The sequence below is a fragment of the Erpetoichthys calabaricus genome, chromosome 8 (genome assembly GCF_900747795.2).
Source record: "Erpetoichthys calabaricus chromosome 8, fErpCal1.3, whole genome shotgun sequence".
In the NCBI taxonomy this organism is placed as follows: domain Eukaryota; kingdom Metazoa; phylum Chordata; class Cladistia; order Polypteriformes; family Polypteridae; genus Erpetoichthys; species Erpetoichthys calabaricus.
The window spans coordinates 136,773,074-136,793,865 of NC_041401.2; the positions used below are offsets into that span (position 1 = coordinate 136,773,074).

The following is a 20,792-nucleotide window of genomic DNA, read 5'->3' on the forward strand; positions in this document are numbered from 1 at the left end:
AGGGAATTCCTAGTGGGCTGTGCACACAAGAAAACCCTCAAACATGGCACAGCTGAAATAATTCTGCAAGAAGGAGTGGGGAAAAAATTCTCCCAATTGATGTCACAGACAAGTAGACAGTTATAGGAAATGCCCGCTTGAGGTTGTTTCTGCCCAAGGAGGAATTTACCAGCTATTAGAGCCAAGGGAGTACTTAGTTTTTCCACAGATAGAAAAAGCATGTGTTAATTTTTTATAATGAATAAATAATTGCAAAATCAAGGTTTCATTGTTTTTTCTTTCAAATAAATTATCTTTATCTAACGATATTATTGAAATGAAAATCAATCCTTAATATGTCTATATATATTATAAAAGAAAAAAAACGTACTTATTTTGCACATGACTGTAGGTGCCATTTTTATTAGATTTCGATAATGTTATACTTATAAAACAAATCCCAAACAATAACTAATTACAAAGGCAAATTAGATTTAAAAGTATCAGGTCAACCATATATAAAAGTGAAACAAATAGATCAGAAAATATTAAAGATACATTCAAAATTAAAATATAGTTTCAAAATAAGAGGAGACATACTGGTGCAAATTGTACGTATTTTAGTTTTACGCCATATTCACACTATTGTATTTTCACGAAGCAAATCAAGATTTGTCAGTAGATGATATGCACCTTCATTTTTTATCAGGGCTATGGAGTCGGTAGATAAATCCTTCGACTCCTTACTTTCTGGTACTTCTGACTCCGACTCCCAGACTCCAACTCCTCTGTATTTAATAAGCTAATGTATTTTCCATGTTGATTAAAGGAAGGCAACATACACATCATTTAGCCACAGAACTACTGGCTAGGAAGCTGACTCTCTGCCGTATTGGCCAGTTTAAACAAAAGACAAGAACCCCAGAACACACATCAGGCCATAGCACATACCTACATCATTACACTTGTTTTCACTCAAATGAACTTGTTAAACACATTATATCTGAAATAAAATTAAAACACTTTTTGTAATGTACCATAATCTAGATTACAATATGTGAATGTCAGGTTGTATAATAGCTCGGCTGAACTTCACACTAATAGTAACACAACTATGCACTGGGCTTTACTCTTTCATCAGATAAGTACTTAATTACGACTATTGTTTATGAAATGGGACATTTGAACTTGCTGTAGGTTTTTTTCATTACAATTTAAATTTATTAGGAGTCGGAACATTTTGGCAGACACCGACTCCAGGTACCCAAAATTATCTCCAACTCCTCGGCTCTGACTCCACAGTCCTGTTTTTTTTATAAAGCATGAATCACGTTAACTGGCCTGTAAGAATGCCATTTATGTTTAAGAACTTTCAAGCATTCAAATTTCTATGCAAGATGTTACACAGGCAGTGGGAGTAGTAAAAGAACATTTACACCGAGATATGGCGAGTGTTGATTCAGGGTAAATATGAAAAATTCAAAACAGAAATTGCACTTGTTGAACTAACATCATTTTTCTCTGTAAAGAAAAGCACACTTCAGATTTTATAACAGCAATTCTAGATTAAGGAGGCACAACAAGAAAAACATTGCTGACCTCAAATACTGTACAAAAGAAATAATCAGATCATGAAATAAACATAATGAAAAGTAGTAAAATCAAAATAACAAGGTTTTTGCGTTACTTATATTATATTTATACCACACTAAATTATTTTTTGACTTAATGTTACACACTTTATGACACTGCTACAACTCTTAATGCAGTTACTTGCTGGACCTATTTTCTTACCTTTCCAGGTGAGCAGGGTCGCTGTATGTCGCCATCTTGGGGGTGGTAAAGTGCCAAAGCAATGCAGCTGGTGAACATTTAGTTTGAAGAATGAACAATTCTCCGGATTAAGTGTATTCCATGTTAACCTTAGCACGCTGCATGCAGGCTGCAAAGGAGAGGAGCGCCCACCAAAAACTACACAAGTTCTGCATCCAGGAAGTGGAGTTACTGTGTGGAACATCCTTGCCCCTAAAATTCAGAAAACATGTTTGCATACATTTCACTGTTTTTCAGCTTTACAAGTATCTTTTACAAAAATCTACAGGCTCAATCAGATGTCATAACAAATTATTTCATACTCAGGGTCTTAATGATTTAAGAGAATAAATGTTCTCTTATTAGAACACAAAATGTATTAGTTTTGACACCATCCCTACTTTAATATCTCAACAGTCCTATTCCCGAGTTCAAGATTCTTGTTTTAGTTAGGCTCTGAGGCTAGGGATCTGCACTGGCAATCGGAAGGTTGCTGGTTCGAATCCCGTAAATGCCAATAGGGACTCTGCTCTGCTGGGCCCTTCAGCAAGGCCCTTAACCTGCAATTGCTGAGCACTTTGAGTACTGAGAAAAGTGCTATATAAATGCAAAGAATTATTATTATTATTAGAATGAACTGTTTTGCTCCATTTGTCCATAGATCACTTTCCTTGAAATGGCCAGTACATCACTGTTAAGAGCCAAATCCTTTATGTTAAAGGTAAATTTACTTTAGTTTGTACTTCTACAGAGGAGGGGACGCTGGCTCACGCATGCTGTTGCCGCTCCTCCCTGTTAACAACACTTTTTTGTAAAATTCGCCTTAATCCTGCACTTGTTTTATTTCTTTACTGTATGTATAGTTCGTAGATGCAACTGACTCGAATTGTATGGATTTGGATGAATTTTTACAAACTTTATGGACTTTACCTTGACTGGGAACAACTGAATCTGTGGATCACGGGACGAGACCTATGAACATTTCTTTGTACCTGGCCATCTAGGAGCCTGGGATGATCTGTCTCCTTGATTATAGCTGCAATGCTCGTCTGCTCTTGATTCATTTTATTGTGCTTTATGACTAAGAACTGATCTGATGTTCACACCCACCTGGCTTGTGGCTCTGGGGTGATCATGCCTGTAATACGCAGCATTACTTGTTTGTGGCTGTATGATGGAACCTCCAAATCCTCTTACCTCCTCCTGCTATGCTTTCTGCTGCATTGCTATTGCCGCTCATCTGCGCCACCGCACCCGCCCGTCCCACCGGTTCCAGTGTGCTGTGCTGCTTCTCCACTGCTATCAGACAAGTATCACTCAGTATCATGCTAAAATACTCTCATGACAAACTCCTTCATATTAAACAGTTTGTCCAGAGCAAATGGTCTGACAGGAATATCACAGGCAGTATTTGTTCAGGAATACGCTGTCCTACTCATGGCCCTGTGCAAAAAGAAGTCTCATCAACTAACTAGGGGGCTCCGCCCCCTGCTCGCTTCGCTCGCCAACCCCTGGTGTTTGGAATGACAAAGAGCGTGATGTATGAATGAGATATAGAATAGTGTGACGGTGTAGATGATGCAAATAGAAAGCAAACAATAAAGTGTGTGGTACAGTGTAAAGGTTTATTTGAAAATTTCTTTGTACACGCCGTTTAAGTGTAAAAGGTAATTCCAGCACAGAACTTGTAAGGTCATTTAAGATGGTTATTGTTGTGATCAGAGTCAAGTTTGTCAGAGCTTAGAAAGAGTTGTGTCTCTCCAGGAAGTAATGGAATGACTTGGGTATTAATGTTTTCTATATTAATATTTTTTGGACATAATATAGTGCGTTGTGTTAAAAGGGGCATTTGGGTTAATGAGATTGCTGTTCGAAATGTCTCTGTAACTAAGTTGTCGCAGATAAAGGCTTGAGGAATTGTAATAATATGTGCCTGAAGTCCAGCTGTATTGGTGAGTGTACCATCTCTCAGTTGTAATAAGCAATTGTTATGATCTGGTTCTGGACATCGTATCTTTTTTACTAACTGTATCTTTTGAAAGCAATGCCAATTGTCTGCGTATTTTAAGGTGCACTGAACAATAGCTGAGTGCATGGCATCTGGAAGAATAGCTAATCACCGTCTAAAATCTCCTCCTCATAAAAGTACCTTTCCTTCAAATCGAATATTATTATTCATAAACGTTTGTAGAAGTTTATGAATGGTGTTGAGTAAGTGACTTCATGCCATTGAACATTCATCAATAAACAACATTTTTTCAAGACGGATGTCACGTGCAGTGCCACCGTTAATGTTCATAGTGGATACCGATTTGTAGGATCTAATGTAGTTGATAAAGATTTCACTTTCAGGTACATCGTCAGTTAGAATCTTCTGTAGATATTCAGTATATGAATGTAAAGAAGGCAGTCTAATTTGACCCTTTTGACAACAACGTGTAAATGTATAACTTGTATTTCCAGTTGTTTCTTCAGGGAAGTGAACTGAATGACAATGATTGCAAATGACATTCATTAATCCGAATGAATTTTACTGGTGTATGTTTTTCTTGTGCCGTTTGAAAGGCGCGTTGTTGTATGTGTAGTATTTGGGACGTGTTGTTTTGGAGCTGTAATCCATTTGCCTGTGCTGTGTGAGAAGCCCGTTGTAGCCTTCGCTGCCATTAACGTATGTCTGAGACGGGAGGTGTTTCGTTTTGAATCCATGCCTGTTGCGATGCAGCACTTTGATTGATAGTTTGCGTCATGTGGATCTAGGATGTAGATTTGTGCATATTTGCGTTGTTGATTTGTTTCAGGGTGCACTGTTCCAATGCGATGCAGTATTTGTGCACATATGCGAAAGTAGTATGGGCCAGTGCCTTTTGGTGGCCTGATATTTACTCCGGTATATGCAAAAGCAAATGAACCATTGTAGGATCTAATGCAGTTCATAAAGTTTTTACTTTTAGGTACATCGTTAGTTAGAAGCTTTAGTTGAGCTTTGCGTTTTTGGAGTCGAGACATTTTTTCTTTTAGAAATATGGATAAGTAATAAGGAGAATTGCACTCACTGTTAATATGGAGCCTTTTCTGCGGTTGAACGGTTAATAGTGCCTTATTGTAATGAGATCCACCTATGCTGCATAGCCGTCTATTTTGTTGTTTCTTTCGTTTTCGTGTGTTTGTTCCTGTTATCCTTTCCTTTTCGTTTTGTACCCGTGACCGTGTATTCATGACTTGTTTCTTTCTCAGCATGCGAAATATGGATAAGTAATAAGAAGGATCGCAGTCACTGTTAATATGTTTCTTTTTCTGCAGTTGAACGGTTAATAGTGCTTTATTGTAAGGAGATCCACCAATGCTGACACCTATGCTGTCTAGTGTGAAGGTGTTGATGTTCACTTTAGAATATGTGGCTTTGGGTGTCACTTCTTATGGATGTGTGTGTGTGTGGGGGGGGGGAGGGGGGTTGAGGATTGTTGTCGCGCGAGCGTCTTCTTTCTGTTTGTGTTCCTGTGTCTTGTTGAATCCCCCTCTTTGTGTGTGTCCCGTCCCTTGCTTGTAGGGTCTGTGGGGTGGTTTTGTGTTCTTTTTTTTGTGTTCCATGGGCTTGTTGAATCCCCCTCTTGGTGTGTGTCCCGTCCGGTGCCTGTAAGGGGGGGGTGCCTTGCTGTTATGCGCGAGCCTCTTTTTTTTTTTTTGGGTCTAGTTTCGTGTGCAATGTGTTTCGTGCTTTGCTTGCGTTTGAATACTTTTTTATGTGCCGTTTCCTTTTTTCGGTGCTCTTTGCGCCTCATTTCTCAATTTTTCCTGTGCTCACTCCTTTTTTCTGTGGTCTTGTCCGCCTCTCGCGGCCCCTCATCCGCCTCTCTCGCCCTCTTCTATCCGCCTTTCTCGGCTCCTCAGCCGACCCTCGCGGACTCTTTTTGCGCCTGCGCAGTACGTCTTTTTGCAGCTACGGCCCATTGCCGGATGTGCCTGCGTCCATCATCCGGTTTAGCATTCTCGGTTAGTAATATGGATATTGCATTGTTTAATTTGAGATCTCTTAATGGCAAAGCATTGGTGTTGTCAGAATTCATCATTGACACCAAACTTGATATGCTGTGTTTAACGGAGACTTGGCAAAAACTGAATGAATTTACGTCTCTCACGGAGGCAACACCACCTGGTTACACTTTCCTCACAGAGCCACGTAGCTTAAGACAAGGCGGAGGAGGACTTGCAGTAATTGTCATAGTCGAGTTAAACATCAAAAGAATCCCAATTGATTGTCCATTGTCTTTCAAGTGTCTGGCTCTTAGACTAATAATGGAATCAGGTCCCGTCTCACTCATTGTTCTTTATCGTCCTCCAAAATACAATGCATCCTTCTTATCTGATCTGACTGAACTATTAACCCACTTAAGTTCCTTTTCCCAGAGTGTCATTCTTCTTTGTGATTTCAACATCCATATCGACATCCCCACATCTAAACTGAGAAATGAATTCCTATCCTTACTGGACTGTTTTGACTTGACACAACATGTTGATTTTCCCACCCACTCTGGTGGTCATATATTGTATATTGGATCTGATCTGTACATCTGGACTATCTGTTGCCAACACTCTCACCACAGATTTGGGACTCTCTGACCATAAAACAGTACTTTTCACTGTCTCATTACCTCTCCCTCCTCTTACCTGTAAACAACAAATTTCTTACACAAACCTTAGTTTCCTTTAAGCGTCCAGCTCCTTGCTATAATTCAGAATTGCAATCTATGAAAGCTGCTGGCCGACGCTTTGAGAGAATGTCACATAAGTCTGCCCTCACCGTGCACATCCAGGTTTTCTCTGACCACCAAAAAGCTTACAGAGAAGCACTAACTGCTGCCAAGAACACCCATTATGGCAGAATAATAGAAAGTGGCCACAATAACCCAATGGTTTTGTTCTCTGTATTTAATAAACTACTCCAGCCCGCATCTGGCCCAACTACCTCTTCTACTGAAGTCTGTGAGAAATTCCTCTACTTTTCCCTTAACAAAATTAAAGATCAATATAATTCAACTAATATAAATACATCATCTGTTTATATCTTTCCCTGTTTTCCCACTCCATCCAGCTCCTTCTCTAAGTACTCACCAGTCACATCTGCTTTTGTTAATGACCTGCTTTGTAAGATGAGGCCGACTACTTGTGTACTGGACCCCATCCCCACCACACTACTTAAATCCTGCCTTCATGCCATAATCCCGACTATTACAACAATAATAAACTCATCCCTTGACACTGGCTTTGTGCCGCTCACTTTTAAAACCGCTTCTGTAACCCCAATGTTAAAAAAGTCTGGTCTTGATGCTGACAATCTTAACAATTTTCTGCCTATTTCCCACTTACATTTTCTGTCAAAAGTTCTTCAGCATGTTGTAGCTTCCCACCTCACCAACTACTTAACTTCTAATAATCTGATGAAACCTTTTCAGTCTGGTTTCAGAGAACAGCACAGCTGTAAAACTGCTCTGCTACGGGTAACCAATGATTTGCTTATGGCAGCAGACTCTGGACAAACCAGCATATTAATTCTGTTAGACCTCAGTGCAGCATTTGACACTGTCAGACATGACATTCAACTGTCCAGAATGAAGAACATGCTGGGTATCTCTGGCACTGCCCTCCAGTGGTTCAAGTCCTATCTGACTGATAGGCAAGAGTTTGTTAGTCTTGGCAATAGCAGGTCCAGCACAGCGCCAGTCATACAAGGGGTTCCACAGGGCTCTGTCCTCGGTCCTCTGCTTTTCTGTATTAATATGCTTCCCCTTGGCCATATTATTCGTAGCTTTGGGCTGGGTTATCATTTTTATGCAGATGACACTCAACTCTATTTTAATGTTAAAAGTCGAACTTCATCAGAGCTTTCTCAGCTCACAACTTGCCTCAGTGAAATTAAAACCTGGGTAGAGCAGAACTCTTTACATTTAAATTGCAACAAAACTGAACTCCTGCAAATTGGGAGTAAAGCGCAACTTAATAAAATGAGCTCCTTCCCGGTCAATCTTGGCAGTGATCTCATCAGACCTGCCTCTACTGCAAAGAATCTTGATGTCATTTTTGATTCCTTCCTTTCTTATTCCGCCCACATAAATCACATTAAGAAACAATCTTACTTTCACCTCCGTAACATATCACGTGTTCGCTCCTTCCTCTCCTTTTCCAATGCTGAGAAACTTGTCCATGCTTTTATCACATCCCGCATTGATTATTGTAATTCCCTACTGGCAGGTGCCCCTTCTAATCTTTTATCACAGCTCCAGCTTATTCAAAACTCAGCTGCAAAAGTCCTTACATGGACCAGCAGCAGCGAGCACATCACACCCATCCTGCTTTGCCTTCACTGGCTTCCTGTCTCTTACAGAATTGAATATAAAATCCTACTAATAACCTACAAAGCCTTAAATGACCTTTTGCCAAACTACATCAGTGACCTTCTCCATCACTATGTGCCTGTCCGCCCACTAAGGTCCTCTGATTCTGGTAATCTTGTTGTACCCCACACTAATCTACACTCCATGGGTGACAGGGCCTTCAGCTGTATAGCGCCCAGACTCTGGAATGACCTACCAAAATTAATTAGATCAGCTGACTCCATGAATTCTTTTAAAAAACAACTCAAAACTCATCTGTTCAGGAAGGCTTTAGCTCTACCTGACTTTATTACCCGTCTTTCAGTTTATCTCTATGTCAAGATGCTCATGTAACCTGTGTGTGTGTGCTAGACCATCAATTATGTTGTCTGTTAGGCTTTTAACTCTGATTTTACTATCTTACTCTTCTTTATTTATTTATCTGGTTTAGTACAATGCTATGTACTGTATACCCTGCCGTTCTTTCTTAAACTCTTTGAAGTGCCTTGAGCATGGGGAAAGGCGCTATATAAATAAAATGTATTATTATTAGTTTGAACTTGAACATAATGTAGTTTTAACAGAGATAATGGAAGATTCATTTACACCCCCTATGCACTAAAGGTAATTGAATGTTAGTGCTAAGTGACAATATTAAAGTTCCTGGATTGAAGTCAGGCAGATAGAGAAACATGTACTATTAGTCAGATAGGCATTAACGGCACATAGTTTTCTGATCGCATGTGCAGTGAAGGAGATAATACAGTAATCCCTCGCTATATCGCGCTTCGCCTTTCGCGGCTTCACTCCATCGCGGATTTTATATGTAAGCATATTTAAATATATATCGCGGATTTTTCGCTGCTTCGCGAGTTTCTGAGGACAATGGGTCTTTTAATTTCTGGTACATGCTTCCTCAGTTGGTTTGCCCAGTTGATTTCATACAAGGGACGCTATTGGCAGATGGCTGAGAAGCTACCCAGCTTACTTTTCTCTGTCTCTTGCGCTGACTTTCTCTGATCCTGACGTAGGGGGATTGAGCAGGGGGGCTGTTCGCCGCTCGTCTAAAAATGCTGAAAGATTATCTTCACGTTGCTATCTTTTGTGCAGCTGCTTCCTGAAACGACATGCTGAACGGTGCTTCGCATACTTAAAAGCACGAAGGGCACGTATTGATTTTTTTATCTGTCTCTCTCTATCTCTCTCTCTGCTCCTGACGGAGGGGGTGTGAGCTGCCGCCTTCAACAGCTTTGTGCCGCGGTGCTTCGCATACTTAAAAGCCAAACAGCCCTATTGATTTGTTTGCTCCTTTGAAGAGGAAGATATGTTTGCATTCTTTTAATTGTGAGACGGAACTGTCATCTCTGTCTTGTCATGGAGCACAGTTTAAACTTTTGAAAAAGAGACAAATGTTTGTTTGCAGTGTTTGAATAACGTTCCTGTCTCTCTACAACCTCCTGTGTTTCTGCGCAAATCTGTGACCCAAGCATGACAATATAAAAATAACCATATAAACATATGGTTTCTACTTCGCGGATTTTCTTATTTCGCGGGTGGCTCTGGAACGCAACCCCCGCGATGGAGGAGGGATTACTGTATATAGAAGGCAGGCAGAGTAGTGTTGTGGTTAAAGCTTTGGACTTCAAACCCTGAGGTCATGAGTTCAATTCTGGCTACTGGCACTGTGAGACCATGAGCAAGTCACTTAACCTGCCTGTGTTCCAACTGGAAAACCAAAAGAATTGTAACCAACTGTAACTCAAATGTTGTAAGTTACCTTGGTTAAAGGAGTCAGCCAAATAAGTAAATGTAAATATAGAGGCCTATATCTAGATACTTAAACCTATTGCAGAGTACCACAGATGATTCCCTTTTTTTATGTATTATCAACTTTTTTCCATTATTTTTTGTGAACTGTTTACTTTGAATTTCACTAATATCTTTTAAACAAAAACTGTGGAGTTTTCTGTGTATAACGAGTCTTATTGCTAGAATGTCTAATCTGAAGCATATAGTGTGACTGACATTTTTACACCTGATGAAATTCTTCACAGGCCAGGAAAAAAACAACAACAGTTTTGTTTATTACTGCTTCAAACTACAGTGTAAAAGTACTTCTGCTCATCAGGAATGCACTGCCACATCATGGAATTCACTTTTCTTCTATTCATCCATGTTGTTGTCTTTTTTATTTTGCTGTTTCGATGCTGCATGAATGTTTGTAAAATTTGCTGCCTGTGCTGTCTCATGCTGACACTTTGTCAAGACTGCTTCTGGATGAGCATTGTAGGCTAACTAAAATCACATGTTTGTATGCCACAGAAAGACCTTTACAAGAACTTAGAAGTTAAACGCAACCAACTTTAGGTGCTCAACAGCATTTGAGCAAAGAAAAACTACTGTTACAGGGAGATATGGCTTCCTCGTACCCGTTTGCCTATGTACTGTAGTAGCTGGAAAGAGAATAAGAGACACACCGAGTGACAACAAACAAGATATCTCCAACGTTAACATGGAGAGACTGATTCACTGGAGACAGACCGGTTTCATCCTTTCCACCTGCTTTGCTGGTGACACATTTCACTTAATAATAATAATAATAATACATTTTATTTATATAGCGCCTTTCCCATGCTCAAGGCACTTACAGAATATAATAAAGAATGGCAGCGTATACAGTATATAGCATTGTACAAACCAGATAAATAAATAAAGAAGATTAAGACAGTGAATTCTGAAAAAAAAAAAAAAAAGAAACAGACAACATAATTGATGGTCTAGCACACACACACAGGTTACATTAGCATCTTGACAGAGAAGTAAACTGAGAGAAGGGTAATAAAGTCAAATGGAGCTAAAAGCCTTCCTGAACAGATGAGTTTTGAGTTGTTTTTTTAAAAGAATTCATGGAGTCAGCTGACCTGATTAATTTTGGTAGGTCATTCCAGAGTCTGGGCGCTATACAGCTGAAGGCCCTGTCACCCATGGAGTGTAGATTAGTGAGGGGCACAACAAGATTGCCAGAATCAGAGAACCTTAGTGGGCGGGCAGACACATAGTGATGGAGAAGGTCACTGATGTAGTTTGGCGCGAGGTTATTTAAGGCTTTGTAGGTTATTAGTAGGATTTTATATTCGATTCTGTAAGACACAGGGAGCCAGTGGAGACGGAGCAGGATGGGTGTTATGTGCTCGCTGCTGCTGGTTCGAATAAGGACTCTTGCAGCTGAATTTTGAATAAGCTGGAGCTGTGATATAAGATTAGAAGGGGCACCTGCCAGTAGGGAATTACAATAATCGATGCGGGATGTGATAAAAGCATGGACAAGTTTCTCAGCGTTAGAAAAGGAGAGGAAGGAGCGAACACGGGATATGTTATGGAGGTGAAAGTAAGAAAGTTTATTAATGTGATTTATGTGGGCGGAATAAGAGAGGGAGGAATCAAAAATGACACCAAGATTTTTTACAGTAGAGGCAGGTCTGATGAGATCACTGCCAAGACAGACTTTTAACATTGAAGTAGAGTTGAGTATCATCTGCATAAAAATGATAACCCAGTCCATAGCTACGGATAATATGGCCAAAGGGAAGCATGTAAATACAGAAAAGCAGAGGACTGAGGACAGAGCCCTGAGGAACTCCTTGTGTGACCGGCGCTGAGCTGGATCTGCTCTTGCCAAGACTAACAAACTCTTGCCTATCAGTCAGATAGGACTTGAACCACTGGAGGGCAGTGCCAGAGATACCCAGCATGTTCTCCATTCTGGACAGTTGAATGTCATGTCTGACAGTGTCAAATGCTGCACTGAGGTCTAACAGAATTAATATGCTGGTTTGTCCAGAGTCTGCTGCCATAAGCAAATCATTGGTTACCCGTAGCAGAGCAGTTTCACAGGTGTGCCGCGCCCTGAAACCAGACTGAAAGGGTTCCATCAAATTATTAGAGGTTAGGTAATTGGTGAGTTGGAAAGCTACAACACGCTCAAGAACTTTTGACAGGAAAGGTAAGTGGGAAATACGCCGGAAATTGTTAAGATTGTCAGCATCAAGACCAGACTTTTTTAACATTGGGGTTACAGAAGCAATTTTAAAAGTGATTGGCACAGAGCCAGTGTCAAGGGATGAGTTTATTATTGATGTAACAGTCGGGATTATGGCATGAAGGCAGGATTTAAGTAGTGTGGTGGGGGTGGGGTCCAGTACACAAGTAGTCGGCCTCATCTTACAAAGCAAGTTATTAACAGACACAGATGTGACTGGTGAGAACTTAGAGAAGGAGCTGGATGGAGTGGGAAAACAGGGAGAGATATAAACAGATGATGTATTTATGTTAGTTGAATTATTTAGATCGTTAATTTTGTTACGGAAAAAGTGGAGGAATTCCTCACAGACTTCAGTAGAAGAGGTAGTTGGGCCAGATGCGGGTTCGAATAGTTTATTAACTACAGAGAACAGAACCCTTGGGTTATCGTGGCCACTTTCTATTATTCTGCCGTACTGGGTGTTCTTGGCAGAAGTTAGTGCTTCTCTGTAAGCCCTTTGGTGGTCAGAGAAAGCCTTGATGTGCACCGTGAGGCCAGTCTTACATGACATTCTCTCAAGGCGTCAGCCAGCTGCTTTCATAGATCGCAATTCTGAGTTATACCAAGGAGCTGAACGTTTAAAGGAAACCTCCTTATGTTATAAAGGAGCTGTTTTATCTAATTCTGAATGAAGGGCTGAGTTATAGTGGTCAACAAGACTATCTAGTGTTGGTGGAATAGGTGAAGACAGTAAAAGATCAGAAATGGATCCAGAAAGGATAGAGGGACAGATATTTTTAAGGTTTCTGTAAGAAATTTGTCGTTTACAGGTAAGAGGAGGGAAAGGCAGTGAAACAGTGAAAAATACTGCTTTATGGTCAGAGAGTCCCAAATCAGTGCTGTAAATGTTGGCAACAGATAGTCCAGAAGTGCAGATCAGATCCAATATATGACCGCCAGAGTGGGTTGGAAAATCAACATGTTGTGTCAAGTCAAAACAGTCCAGTAAGGATAGGAATTCATTCCTCAGTTTAGATGTGGGGATGTCAATATGGATGTTGAAATCACCAAGAAGGATAATTCTCTGAGAGTAAGAGCTTAGGTGGGTCAAAAGTTCAATCAGATCGGATAAGAAGGATGCATTGTATTTTGGGGGACGATAAAGAACAATGAGTGAGACAGGACCTGATTTCGTTATTAGTTTAAGAGCCAGGCACTCAAAAGACAATGGACAGTCAATCGGGATTCGTTTAATGTTTAAGTCAGCTCTGACAATTACTGCAAGCCCACCGCCTTGTGGAAAGTGAAACCAATTGGAGTCGCCTCTGTGAGAGATGCAAATTCGTTTGGTTTTTGCCAAGTCTCCGTTAAACACAGAATATCAAGTTTGGTGTCAGTGATGAGTTCTGACAGCACCAATGCTTTGCCATTAAGAGACCTCGAGTTAAATAGTGCAATGTTAGTTAATGAGGCTTCTTTTTGCACAGAGCCGCGATCAGGGTTTATTTCTACATAATGTAAATTTGGCACACTGACACTTCTATTTCCAGGGTCGTGAGAAAGACGGCGTATTCCTGAGCAAATGCTACTGGTGGCCTTTTTATTCGCAGCCCAGCGGTGGTGGCGACCTGACCCGCGATGTATATATTTCGGGCGTTGCAAAATACCGGCGTCTTTTAGGATGTTCCAGTCAGTCCATTTGCTCTGGACAAACTGTTTAATAAGAAGGAGTTTGTCATGAGAGTATTTTAGCATGATACTGGGCAATACTTATCTGAATAGCACTGGAGAAGCAGCACAGCACAGTGGAACTGGTAGGACAGGCGGGTGTGGTAGCGTAGGTGAGCGGCGATAGCAAAGCAGCAGAAAGCATAGCAGGAGGAGGTAGCAGGATTTGGAGGTTCCAATACACAGTCACAAGGAGTAACGCTTGGTAATTTCAGGCGTGATCACCCTGGAGCCAAAAGCCAGATTAATATGAAAATCAGATCAGTTTCCAGTCATAGAGTACTGTAAGATGAAACGGGAGCAGATCAGCATAGCGAATTTAATATAATCACGGAGACAGATCATCCCGAGTTCCTAGATTGCCAGGTACAAAGAAATGTTCGTAGGTTCTCATCCCGTGATCCACAGACTCAGCTGTTCCCAGTCAAAGTAGAGTCCATAAAATCTGTAAATATTAAGCCAGATCCATACAATTCGAGTCAGCTGTATCCAAAACTATACGTACAATAAAAGAAATAAAACAAGCGTAAGAAAGTGTAGAATTAAAGCGAATTTTGTGAAAAGTGTTGTTAACAGGGAGGAGCGGCAACAACATCAGTGCGCCAGCATCCCCTCACCTTATTACTACAATTACATTTAGGTTAAACTCTTTACTTCATCTGAGACTGTGCTAATTTGTGGTATACAGTAATCCCTCCTCCATCGCGGGGGTTGCGTTCCAGAGCCACCCGCGAAATAAGAAAATCCGCAAAGTAGAAACCATATGTTTATATGGTTATTTTTATATTGTCATGCTTGGGTCACAGATTTGCGCAGAAACACAGGAGGTTGTAGAGAGACAGGAACGTTATTCAAACACTGCAAACAAACATTTGTCTCTTTTTCAAAAGTTTAAACTGTGCTCCATGACAAGACAGAGATGACAGTTCTGTCTTACAATTAAAAGAATGCAAACATATCTTCCTCTTCAAAGGAAACAGAGAGGAAAGTAAACAAATCAATAGGGCTGTTTGGCTTTTAAGAATGCGAAGCACCGTCGGTACAAAGCTGTTGAAGGCGGAAGCTCACACCCCCTCCGTCAGGAGCAGGAAGGGAGAGAGAGAGAGAGAGAGAGAGAGAGACAGAGAAAAACAAAGTCAAAAATCAATACGTGCCCTTTGAGCTTTAAAGTATGCGAAGCACCGTGCAGCATGTCGCTTCACGAAGCAGTTGCACACAGAAGGTAGCAACGTGAAGATAATCTTTCAGCATTTTTAGACGAGCGTCCGTATCGTCTAGGTGTGCGAACAGCCCCCCTGCTCACACCCCCTAAAAGGGATCAGAGAAAGTCAGCGCAAGAGAGAGAGAGAGAAAGTAAGTTGGGTAGCTTCTCAGCCATCTGCCAATAGCGTCCCTTGTATGAAATCAACTGGGCAAACCAACTGAGGAAGCATGTACCAGAAATTAAAAGACCCATTGTCCGCAGAAATCCGTGAACCAGCAAAAAATCCGCGATATATATTTAAATATGCTTACATATGAAATCCGCGATGGAGTGAAGCCGCGAAAAGGCGAAGCGCGATATAGCAAGGGATCACTGTATATGTGTATATACATCATTTGTTGAACTAACAAAAGATGTAACACATTTGAAAGTTTTGGCAATTGTGGGATGAATGGAGGTGCTGGCTGACATGCTGATGCTTGTATTTTATATGTTTCACAATATTATACTTAAGAGTTTATTTGTTGATCTGCACTTCACTTATTGCTTCCTATATCTTGGGATGAAATACAATTATACTGTTGGCCTTCCATTCAGAGATAAGTTGGTGAAGTGCAGCAGGTCACTCTTTACTGGTGGCACTGGTTGAAAAATGTTCTACAATATTATTAAATGAGTGCTTCCTTTTAGGAGGACAGTCAGAAAGTCAGATAATTGTATTTCCCGTAATTCTTTACACAAAAGCTAAGGCCTCTGGAAACAGTTGTAGGCAAATGAAAACAGGTATTACTTATTGGAACCAAACAAGAGCACTGAAATAATATCAAGTCAATGAATGAATTTGTGAAAGTTTTGTAAAATCTCAAATAAAAGGGTTTGTATCTTAATAATAAAGCTTTCTTTTTTCATTTTTTAAGGTATAATGGTAATTGAACAAATCTGTCCATTGTTATTCAATATTTAAAATATGAGTTATGCTTACCCCATTCTGTGCCTGGGATGCATTCAACTTCTGCATGCCCTGTCCTCCAATCAGTCTCTGCTCTGAAAAGAATGTGTACACCCTCTTCTCGTCCATGTCTTCCTGCTCCCCCAGTCACTAGTACACAGTCCGGTTGTAGTAGTGCACATTGCAAGCCAAACCTGGCTAGTGCAGTATTGTCATCTACAGATCCTACCATGCCAACCACATTTGGATCCATATGTAGTTTGGAAACTGGAACTGAATGAGGAACAAATGCTGGAACTGCTATTGAAAGACTGGTGCCTGGGAGGACAAAAAAAAAGGGGGACAGCTTCAGATTGAGTCAGAATCCTACTAAGCAGCACCCAAATAAAAAGAAAATGTTACTAATAAAACTGCAGAAATGGTAACTTATCATATACCTTTTTGTATGTAAGCCACTCCTGTATAATACTAAAAATTGAAACATTTTGGCTCACTTTTCTTCCGCCATGGCATGAATGTCTTAAAACTAGATTTCTTTTGACAATAAAGAGCTCTTCACTGTGCTTGCTTACCTAAGCTGTGGTTGTAATAGCATATTACTGATTGAAAGGAGTACATGATTCAAATACACTTAACATGTACAGCACACATACTATAAAACACACTCATTTTGTAAAAGCTTGTCTGCCTTCTATTGTCTCATTAATAACTGATATTGTACATTCATCGTTTTCTTCTGGTTTTGTTCCATCAGCTCTTAAGATGGCTACTATAACTCCTATTTTAAGAAACTAGCTGCTGACCCTGATAACCAGAACAATTGTTGACCCATTTCAAATATGTAATTTTTATATTAAAAAAAAAAAAAAAAAAAAAAAACAGTTGCAGCCCAGGTACAAGCATATCTTACTGATAATGGTCTATTTGAGAAGTTTGAGTGCAGGACTCGATGGAAGATGGAATTCTTTACAACCCTGTTGGCTTCCGGGGGTGCTGCAGTTGTTTCTGAAATAGGTCATCAAACACCTGGAGCACTTCCAGCTGGGCTATAAAAGCAGCCAGCAGAGACCACTCTGGGAGCCAGAGTCGGAAGGAGGGGGACTAAGCTTGCCAGAGAGTAGTGGAAGACAGTAAAGTATTGTTTAGAGGTGATTTGTGCTTTGGACTTTGTTGTGGGCCTGTGAGGACAGAGAAGACGTTCACACAAGCGAAGAAAAATAAAAGGCATCTTTGTTTCTATAAGTGTGCCTCCCATGTTTGTCTATGTCGGGTTAAGCTCTGGTATAGCGGCATTGTCACAACATGCATTAGTAAAAAATGTGACCCACTACTTAATCATCCATCCACTCTTTTCCATACAGTTCATTAGCAGTGTGTAAAATGATTAGTGTTGCAGTAATTGTGATGCTCTTTGCATGAAAAAAATGTGTTCCATTAAAATTTCACTTCTTCTTTGTGAATTGTGACGTTTACTTAAAGTGCAGCAAAAAAGGATTTGGCATCCAGGGATGCATTAACCCCCAAGTATGTGGCAGTTTAAGAGATAAAGCCCCAAGATGCCGCCGAAACGCACTGCACCTTCTAAGGCTTCTGGCAATGAAAACGCGCTTGCATGAATTATAGTACATATAGCGGTAACATCGGTATTTTACATTTTAATAATAATAATAATAATTCATTACATTTATATAGCGCTTTTCTCATTTTAGTTCTGCAGGTGACATATCAGTACAGTACTGTACAGTATGCAGGTTTACCTTTACATTCTTTTTTTAGGCAATGTATTAATCCGAGTTTGAAGTTAAATTTAAGTGTTTTGGGGGCATATTTAGCATTTAAACTATAAAAATAGGCATTTTTTTAACCACATCCAAAATTCGCGGTTTTTCACAATTCGCGGGTGCTCCAGGAACGTAACCCCCGTGAATTTTGGGGGTGTACTGTACATCTCTCATAGTCAAGAACTGAACGGCATGTTAGAGATGAAATAAAAGTTGTGAAGCATAGTTCCTGATAAAAAAAAATGCAAGGATAATTGGAAACTAAAGCTCATTGGCTATTTCTGCAGCAAATTCTGACGTATTTCAAATTAAATTTGTGAAGTACAGATTCATGAAATAAAAGTAATTTTAGAAATTTAATTTTCTCACCAAGGAAACCAGACAGCAGCAGACAATCCCTCAGCTGTCCTTTAGATGCAGTCAGAATAAAATAGTGAGAACACTTCAGATGCCAACCCTGAAAACATTAACATTTCAAAATATGAAATAGTGGTGAGAATTTCTTCATAAATACATTAAATCTCAAAAGAGATACAAAATTCTTGACAAACACATAGATGAAATTTATTTAAAATATTCAACCTCAGGATGCATTTTTGCAATTTGTAACACACAAACACAGAGGTTGCAAATATCGTATATAAAGAAAACCTCACAGTATGACAGCTCAGATTGTGTTTCTAGAAAGCAGAGCTGCACCCTGGATCCATTATGTGGGCCTAATATATTATTGTTATTAGATTTGGTCTTTACAAAAGTAAAACATTTTTGAATCACAGCAGACCCTTATATTAAAGCCTAAAACTCAACATGTGTGCTGAAAGAATAAAATATTACAATATAAGCATTTCAAATTCTCTTTAAAAAGATCACAATATTTGCGACTTCTGTTTTTTACTTATGAAGAAAGCAGACTAGTTTTGATGATTAGTTGTCCCTAATGATGAGGAATAGTATTGTACAGTATGGACTTTTTCACCATTTCCAATCATTTTGCTCTTTCACATTCATGCATGTAACTGGAAGCACATGCAGTCGTATAATCAGCTCAGTCACAAGTAAGCAAGCTGATATGAAATTACACAATTCAAATAATAAATTTGTTTCTAAAAATAAGTACTGTGTTAAAATAATTGGAAATCTAGTTTCAGTATTATCTTCTCCTTTCTATGACAATTGCAAAGTTCCTTTTTCAAACTTTTAAGACTGAGTATAGGAGTAATCTACATTATGTCTAAATGAATGGTTTTTTTTTTTCAAAAACTAAAAGAAAATATTAAGAAGAGAAAAATAAAGATTTAACTGTTTACCTCAGAAACTAAACCTAAGAACTAACTGATGCCTCTCCAAGTTCACAAAATGTTTTATTCCTAATCTTACGATTCCTACCAGGAATCGTCGTCAAAGGAAAATGATTAGACTTATAGAAACCCAAGGCAATACATAGCAAATAAGGAGGGGAGGATTGGTGGATGTGGTTGGGGATGGAGGATTAATAAGGTGGGGTTTTGGAGAGAATTGGTCATAAAGTCTGATTTATTATTTGCATTTTATTCTTTTCAAGCCTGCATATGCTGGGTTCATGTTTAAATGTCTGTTAATGGTGTTTTCATTGGATAGCCACATTTCAGCCAGTTCTCTGGCACTTTTAGTATTAGCCTTGAATTTTACTTGTACTGAGTCCCATTAAATGTGTGTACAGTCGAACTTGCATGTGTGTAAATCAGAGACAGTGGGTCCTTTCTTCTGACTGCATTGTGATGTTCCTGTATACTGTACATGTGGCAGGTGTTCTTGATGTTTGCCCCATGTATATTGCTGGACATGCATAATATATTATGCTGTAAACCGTGTTCCATGTCTGTGCTGCCAATTTCTTGCTTTTAGCATTAAATAGCATTAAAAAGGACTGTGCACAGCAAGGTTATTATAGTTAATGAAAACTAAAATCAAAACTGAAACTATTAATAAAAAACATTTTCGTAAAACTGAAATAAAATCATTAACAAAACCAAAATGAATAATGAAAACAAAACTATTAGAGTATCTGAAAAGACTAACTAAAATCTATATATATAATTCACTAAGCAGCCACCAGCGCAAGCAAGACACCCATGGAGCACGCAGGACGGAGCCACACCCACCAACTCTAAGACCATTGGATACGATGACAACTCGCAGAGCCACGCCCACCAACTCGGACGCAGCAACTCACAAAACAGGGCATCATTCGCGTTCGTCTCTGCTACACTCCACATGCACCTCTGAGCCACATTGACTTTTCATTATTCTTTTCGGTTACGACGCACGACCGCGTCCACCATCGCAAACTGTTTTAATGCCATGGTCTTAGAGTTGGTGAGTGGGTCGCCGTGAGTTGCTCTTGCGAGCGGGCACATGACCAGGCGGTGTGTATGCTTCGAGAACAAGGGTGGACGCGGCAGGACCATCTAAGAAGAGGCATGCTTGTCGCGGATGTGAATCGCTGTATGCAGCGTGTAAAACAGTTTGCGAGGGGTATCCCATGATCTTACAGTTGGTGGACGGGTCTCTGTGAGTTGCTCTTGCGAGCGGGCACATGACCAGGCAGTGTGTATGCTTCGAGTGCGAGGGTGGACGCAACAGGACCATCTAAGAAAAATCATGTTTGTCGCAGATGTGAATCGCTGTATGCAGCGTGTAAAACAGTTTGTCTGTCGCGGATGTGAATCGCTGAGTGAGCGTGCGATGGTGGTCCTCCAATTGTCAGTCACGGACTATTGTATGTTGCCCTCTCCAGAGTTCCATCTTTTCATTCACCTACAGTCGTATCCTCAAACCCACCCCATTTGGACAACTGTGTCTTTCAGGAAGTGTTCACCCATCAATACAGTAATCCCTCCTCCATCGCGGTGGTTGCGTTCCAGACCCCCCCACGAAAGGTGAAAATCCACGAAGTAGAAACCATATG

At 40.0% G+C, this 20,792-nt stretch overlaps 1 protein-coding gene across 1 annotated transcript in view; it reads right to left on the reverse strand.

Annotated features, from left to right (window-relative positions):
* The window catches only part of lcmt2 (leucine carboxyl methyltransferase 2), a 70,479-nt gene that overhangs the window by 7,476 nt on the left and 42,211 nt on the right, over nt 1-20,792 (reverse strand). Inside the window, exons 8-10 of the mRNA XM_028807516.2 lie at nt 18,212-18,299; nt 16,095-16,379; nt 1,774-2,004 (exon numbers count right to left, since the gene is read on the reverse strand). Of these exons, the coding sequence (XP_028663349.1) occupies nt 1,774-2,004; nt 16,095-16,379; nt 18,212-18,299 (604 nt within the window). The remainder of the gene's footprint in view (nt 1-1,773; nt 2,005-16,094; nt 16,380-18,211; nt 18,300-20,792) is intronic.